The 7,145-nt window shown below is 44.2% G+C and overlaps 1 protein-coding gene across 1 annotated transcript; it reads right to left on the bottom strand.

Annotated features, from left to right (window-relative positions):
* Window positions 1-4,550: 4,550 nt before the first annotated feature.
* lratd1 (LRAT domain containing 1) lies at window positions 4,551-6,892 on the bottom strand. The gene is made up of 2 exons (XM_031322423.2): window positions 6,722-6,892; window positions 4,551-6,257 (listed from the first exon to the last, which is right to left on the bottom strand). The coding sequence occupies exon 2, from the start codon at window positions 6,218-6,220 to the stop codon at window positions 5,432-5,434; it is 789 nt and encodes a 262-aa protein (XP_031178283.1). The 5' UTR covers window positions 6,221-6,257; window positions 6,722-6,892; the 3' UTR covers window positions 4,551-5,431.
* Between the last annotated feature and the right edge of the window lie 253 nt (window positions 6,893-7,145).

Genomic DNA, 7,145 nt, shown 5'->3' with positions numbered 1-7,145 from the left:
ACTGACCTTTTAGATTGTACCAAAACACATAACATTTTCTATGATACTGATATTGACTTCATAAAGCTGTTGTTTGAAGAGCAGTTGCAGCAGAGCAGCACTTCTACATGTATCCCAACATTAGCCACCTTCAGTATCCCAACATTAGCCACCTTAATAAAAACAACCAAATTGTGGCTAATTTGGGAACAATCTTGCTCTCATATTTAGTTTTTACACTGTGCTCTCTCTGTATACTTTCTTTCCTTTTTAATTTCATTCCATTTTATTTCATCTTTGTCTTATTTTTAATAATGTAAATCTGTATTTTTATTTTTAACCAAAAGCCCTACTAGGGACAAGTGTCATGAATTAGCTTCGGCTAAAAACACTATGATACATAGATCAGATGACTGTTGAAGCTTATTTATGTTTTTTTGTATCTGTCCCTATCTAAATAAACCTTTAATAATAATAATGTGATACTTTAAGTGCATTTTGTGGTTAATACCTCTGTACTTTTACTTAAGAAAACTTCTGAATGCTTGACCTTTACTTGTAATGGAGTATTTGCATTTTTAAAATGTGGTATTTCCGCTTTTATTTAAGTGAAAGCTCTGAATACTCTTACAATATATGAAGTATGTCCAGACAACAAAGTTTGCTAGAGTACAGCACTTAAACCACAGTGGCCAGGTGCAGACAAACAATGTTGAACAGAGGTACTGTATTTGCATGGCAGTTAGTCCACCTGTTAAGCTGGGTGGAAACAGCACACACACACACACACACACACACACACACACACACACACACACACACACACACACACACACACACACACACACACACACACACACACACACACATAGTGCGTGGCACTTTGTGGGGACCCGTCATTGAAATAATGCATTCCTAACCTTAACCCTTACCCTCACCCTAACCATAACATAATTCTAACCATAATCCCAAGTCTTAACCCTCAAACAGCCCTTTAAAGTTGTGGGGTCCAGCATTTTGGCCCCACAAAGCTGTCCGGACCCCACAAGTATACTGTATTCCCGGTTTTTGGACCCCACGAATATAGTTAAACATGACCACACACACACACACACACACACACACACACACACACACACACACACACACACACACACACACACACACAGTCATTACTTATTAGTCATACTTTTTGTCTGTCATTTGTACTCACTTTATTTGCAACCTTTTGGCATGATAGACCTTTATAATGTAGAGCAGGCTGAATCTTACATTCATCTTACCTGATGAAGGTTGACTGCTGAAAGTAAATACATGTGACTGACAGTGTCTGGCATTTCTAGCTTTTGGTACCTCACTCCAGGCTGGTGATTTTCTATATTTCTATTATTGTTGTTTTAGTCCATCTCTCAATACCTTCCAACTTTCCTAGCCGTTCTGTGGCTCTCAGCCCCACACCATTAGTTCCTACTAAAGTTGTAAATCTTTAAAAACAGGTAACAAATATAAACTTTTATTAAAAAAGTGAAGTAGTTTCTAGTTTAGAAGTCAATAGTGCATTTGTCAGGGACTCAGCTGCAGGATTGGTGCAGGTATTGAGTCAAAATAAACTACAGTGCCCATGTTCATCATAATAAAGTAACATTTCAGCCAGTGCAATGATATGGCTCAATTATATGTTTTTAATAGTTTTTGTTCAACAAATGGAGGTGTATAACTATATACAACTTTGGCTGTACAGGCAATACTTGTTAGTAGGATCATTGTAGGCTTTGGTCTTTTTATGGGATGTATTGATAATAAGAAAAATATAGAATATCACTAGACTTATCCTTTAAAACTTAATGGTGTGCAAGAACTTTGTAGAAGTTATTTCACTGATAAAATATTGATGACAGATGAGGATGCTACATAGAGGTTATGGCCCAGATTCCAGTTTAAAGAATCACCGTCCAAGGGAGTATTCATGTTTATACCAACCTAATACAGGTTTAATCAGTCTTGCACAAAGATAATGCTTTGAAGGCAGTTACCATTGCCTCAGTTACATCTCCAGGTGTGCAGTCATTGTTGCTGAATACAGCGTTCATTCTAAAGAACGGCGGAAGACAAGTCTACTGGGAGTCCAGGCCAGTGTCTAGATTAGAGGGAGATCCTCTTAAAGGCATCGCATAGACAGGATATTCTGTCTTGTTCCCTCCTCCCATGAACATCTCCTCTGAGACCACTGATTTAGCTGGCAGCAGGCTAGCTGGGATCTGCTTTGTCCAGATGTGCACACACACACACACACACACACACACACACTGGAGAAATCCCAGTGTGAATTTAATACATCCATACCACTGCACAGCAAGTCCCCAGTGAGTCAGTGTGAGGGAGAAAGAGAGAAAGAAAGAGATTTGGTTGTCATATGTTTGTCTTACATGAGTAGCTATTAAGGGTAACAACTAGCTTTAAGCTGTGGAGGGTTTGCTAAGGCACATACACACACATGCAGCCACAAGACCTCAGTGGATATACAGTATGACAGTAGCTGGAGTTGCCCTAGTAACGGCGTTTACTTTCACACTGTCGCTGATAGATACAAAGATGCAGACCTTCATGAATATGCATGCATACAGCATATGGCCAATATATAACAACCTGACAATGCTTTGGTAGTTAGGTCTCACACTTTCACATGCACACACACACGCACACACACACACACACACACACACACACACACACACACACGCACACACACACACACACACACACACACACACACACACACACACACGCGCGCACACACACACACACACACACACACACACACACACACACACACACACACACACACACACACACTAGGCAATCTTTTTCGAGGCCTATTAGTCACAGACCACAAACACACGTACACACTTGAACAATGGCTGCCCCTGTTCCCTGATTTTTCAAACTCACAGGGGGGTGTCTGACACACTCACGCACTCACACACTCACACACATGCACACACGCACACAATCACCGACCTGGGGCTACCTCAGTTTAACATGGAGCCTTTTTAGAAATGTACCGAACAGAAAGAACAGTCATCAGCGGGTAAAACACAAGAAAGCAGGGAAATAAACAATGGTAAAATTGTGTCTATGTAAATCCATCTGGAATAGATGTTCGTTAGCAAGAATGACATGTTTGGATCATTCAAATGTGTTTAGATTCTGACTTAAACACGTATTTAAAATCTGAAACATCCGCTTGAATACTTCTACAAATTTGGCTTTGCTGTGCAGGCACTTAAAAGGAATGGAAATGGAAAATGGTGATTTTTGGCTTTGGTGAAACGATGACAAACAAAGGTGAGGAGAGTAAAGCAATACAGAGCAAGACTGGAGCCAACAGAAGCTATAGAGAATAAGAGGAAAATGGAGTTAACAAGAGAAGAAAATGTGTCAATATATTCACAGCCGATAAAAGAAAGTATTTGGGTCAATAGCTGGAGAAAATCTTCTCAAGGCACATTTACAAGATTCACTGGCTTATTAGTCTGTATTTTGACAGGAAACATGTCTGAGGGGTGAGATTGCAACATCTGCACACTCAAACTTACACACACACACACACACACACACACACACACACACACACACTTATAAACTCTTTGTCTGCCATTCCAGCTGCAGCTTGGTTATTTATGACCACATTGAGGCTAAAATCACGAGTACCTAGAGGTGAGGTTTCAAGCTCTATAGCGGCAATATTACATTTTGAAAACCTCTTAAGCTCATGTATACAATCAACAATAAATCACAGGTGTAGCAGGCTGCCTGGCAGAACAAAGACACATATTACGGCACAACCTTTCCATGAAGCCTATCTCTGGTCCTTTCAGACTCAATTAAGCAAACGTAAGGAGACAATGAGGATAGACCAAGGTGATTGTTCTGACCTTCACCTATACTATGGCTGATCACAAGAGAGAGGGAATGCACTGTCTGCTCTCAGAGCAGAGGTGTCAAAACATCCATCCAGAGATTAAGCCACTGCAGACTAATACAACACAGGTGCCATAACAACACAATGTGTTTTGTCATGATAGGCAATATATGGAGGACATCTTGTCCACAATGCAGTTGTGAAATATATATTAAGTAAGAAGCCAAAATGTGTAGTGTAGTAATGCTATTGAAAAGAATAAAAAACACATAATCTGGAGATAAACAAGCCTGTGAATGTCTAAATACCAGCAGGATAAAACCCACACATGGAAAAATACCCATGTGGCCAAATATTGTATGTTCTCATTGATGCTATACAGCTGCCTATATACTGTAGCTCCCAGATTCCGTATGGATTTTTAATAAATCATTCATGGGTTTGATGCAGATGAACATTTTATTGCCTCCAAATACTGTGGAGATGTATGAAGCCCATTTGGCTTGAGGCAGGTCAGGAGGCACTAGAGCATAAATAATTTATATTTCCCTCTGTGTGTATGTGTGTGAGTGTGAGAGAGAGTGAGAGATCATGTGTTTCTGTGCAAGTAATTATGTGTGACAAAACAAACACCTGCCAGACCAAGTGCTTATTTTCATATTTCAACCTCCATTTATTTGAACCAAAAAAGAGATCAGGGTTAAATCCACTAAACTTAAATACAAAAATAAGGGACTCAAATTGAAATCAATATATGAATACAATTTACACACACACCCAGTGCTGTAGAGCAGGATGACAGCATTGTGAAAATGACAATACTCTTGTTATGGCAAAATGGGAGCTTGAACAAGCCAAATGCTTTGTTTAGGCAACTGCGTATCCATCTGTCAGAGGTCTATGAATTAGTGGATCTGTGTTATGGTCAGTCCCGGTCTTAAAGCTAACAGTAAAAAAATAGAAGGGAGACTTTTCTAGAGCCATCCCAGATCCTATCTTTCACCCCCCCATCTCTCACCGTCTGGTCTGCCGCAGCAGGCGCCCAAGCCGAGAGGGGGCCAATTCCATTATCCCGTGAAAATTAAACAGAAAACCAAACCGAGCCTTGTGCGCTATGTGCGGTCTTTAAAGGTGATTTTCGCTGTTCGGGGCAATGGGTTGAGCAGAAATCGTGTGTCCCACTCAGCACGAATTCTAATCTGAAGGGGCGTTGTCTGTTTATATGGCCGCTCTCTCTCTCTCTCTCTCTCTCTCTCTCTCTCTCTCTCTCTCTCTCTCTCTCTCTCTCTCAGTTTTCAATACTCTTCAATTTGATGGAAATTCCACAGAGCGCCTGTGGTCCAGACGCAGCCCGGGGTCCATCCGTAACAAGCAGAAAGTCCAAAACCAACAGGTCCTTGCATGTGTGTGCGTCTGTGTGCTTGTGTGCGTGTGTGAGAGTGTGCGAGTACGTTTGCTTGTGCGCAAAACTGTGCGTCCGTGCGCAGCTGGGGAGAGATAGGGGGAGAGGATATCAAACGGAATCCCTGATCACTCCTTGCCCCCGTTAACCAAAGACAGCTCTTTGAGAATTCCACTGGCGTCCACTCGCCTCCTCTCCCGGATCATGTCCTCCAGACTGCGAAAGACCAGAGTGTGCACCCCGCTGCCGGACAGGTGCACTTTGAGGAAATACTGCTGCTCCGCCGAGTGCACCTCTCCCCCTGCTTTGAACTCCCGTTTCCCAAAGCGGCACCACGCTGCGAAACTTTCCGAGTTGGTCCAGCATATCTCCTCGCTGCTCAGGCCCAGGTGTCCCACTGCGTTCTGCATCACTAGGTCAGGAGGAAGCGGTCGGTACCGGTACCGATTGTTGACTACCCTCCCGTGGCGACCGTTGCTGATCTCAAGCAGGCTGTCCTTGCGGATCTCGCCCTTGTGCAGATGAATGACCTGGTCGTCCTGCTCATAGATGGCCCAGTGGGGGGCTTGCGCGGTGGCCACCAGCTCCAGCAGGTCCCCCGGTTTGCACATAGTCAGCAAAGTTTTGGCCGAGTATACATTTAAGTCCTCGTTCTCCCGCAGCTTGGAGAAGATGCATTCCTGGGAGCAGAAGGCTGAGTACTCCACCTCGCTGACCGAGAAGGGTCCCTCCTCGGCCGGGCTGTGGTCCTTGGTGAAGCCGCAGTCGGACGGAGTGCGGTCGTCCACCTCCTCCTCTTCGTCAGAGAAGAAGTAGGCGACGCCGACCCGAAGCTCGTCCTTCTCCAGCCCGGACGGATCCCCCGTGGGCAGCTCGCTGTAGTTGAGGTGGGTGATCCGATCCAGTTGATTTCCCATCAATGACCTGGCAAGGCAGAGGCATGGACTGCGGTGTCTGAGAGCGTGAGAAAGATGCAGAGAGTGATGTAGAGAGGAGTGTCAATAGCGTAAAATATAGCTTTCACAGAACAAGACACATTATGCACTAAACGCTTGGCTGCATGTTGAGCCCTATTGCTCAATAGATAACAGTGTAGGCTAAGAAAGCACTCAACACTTCTCAGCAGTCACCTGTATATAGGGACAAGATCTCTCTCGTGTTATTGAGCCGAAATAGTACACTATCACGATCAATGATCCACTGCCCCTTGCTCCCTTCACACCAATTAGTCAATCATTAATTCCAGTGGAATGTAAACGAGCCTGCGGTGTCCATGCAGAAGAAACGAGGAAAGGAAAAAAGGAGAGACAAATAATCTGAACCCTGCTGCTGCTAAAGGGTGAGGAAAGAGAAAACAGTGAGTCCTGTGGCTTTACGCACGGCGCAAAATGAGGAGAAACTGGAGAAAAAGAAGATACCTGTGCGCTCCCCGGGCAGATGGTTAAATATCCTTATGGTCCATTAGTACAGAGGGCTGCACGGTCCCCTGCTCTCATTCTCTCTTCTTCTTCCCTCTTTCTTCTTTCTTCTCACACTTGTCTCTCACTCTTCGCACCGCGCACCGGGCGCTCCGGCTGTCGTGAGTGCTAGTACTTCACTTCTTTCAGCACCAGCTCCATTTAAGTACCAAGGATAGCTCCGCCTTAACCGGCTCGCTCCGCCTTCAGTGGGTCTTACTGGAGCGCAGTCACGGGCTCATTACCGCCAAGCCAATTGGAACAGCGGAGGAGCATGCCAGTCCAATCAGAGGATCCAATCCGCTGCGCCCAGGGCGGCTGGAGGCGATAGGCGACTGTTACCGTGGCATGGTTTTTGTTGTCAGAGAGCTGTGGAATTCTCTAC

Source organism: Sander lucioperca, chromosome 19 (assembly GCF_008315115.2).
Source record: "Sander lucioperca isolate FBNREF2018 chromosome 19, SLUC_FBN_1.2, whole genome shotgun sequence".
Lineage (NCBI taxonomy): Eukaryota > Metazoa > Chordata > Actinopteri > Perciformes > Percidae > Sander > Sander lucioperca.
The sequence above is the reverse complement of the archived record's forward strand: the minus strand, read 5'-3'. Positions and strand labels throughout refer to the sequence as shown.

Bases quoted from the DNA above. Each gene is read 5' to 3' on its own strand.
- lratd1 (XM_031322423.2), bottom strand. From the start codon at position 6,220: ATGGGAAATCAACTGGATCGGATCACCCACCTCAACTACAGCGAGCTG.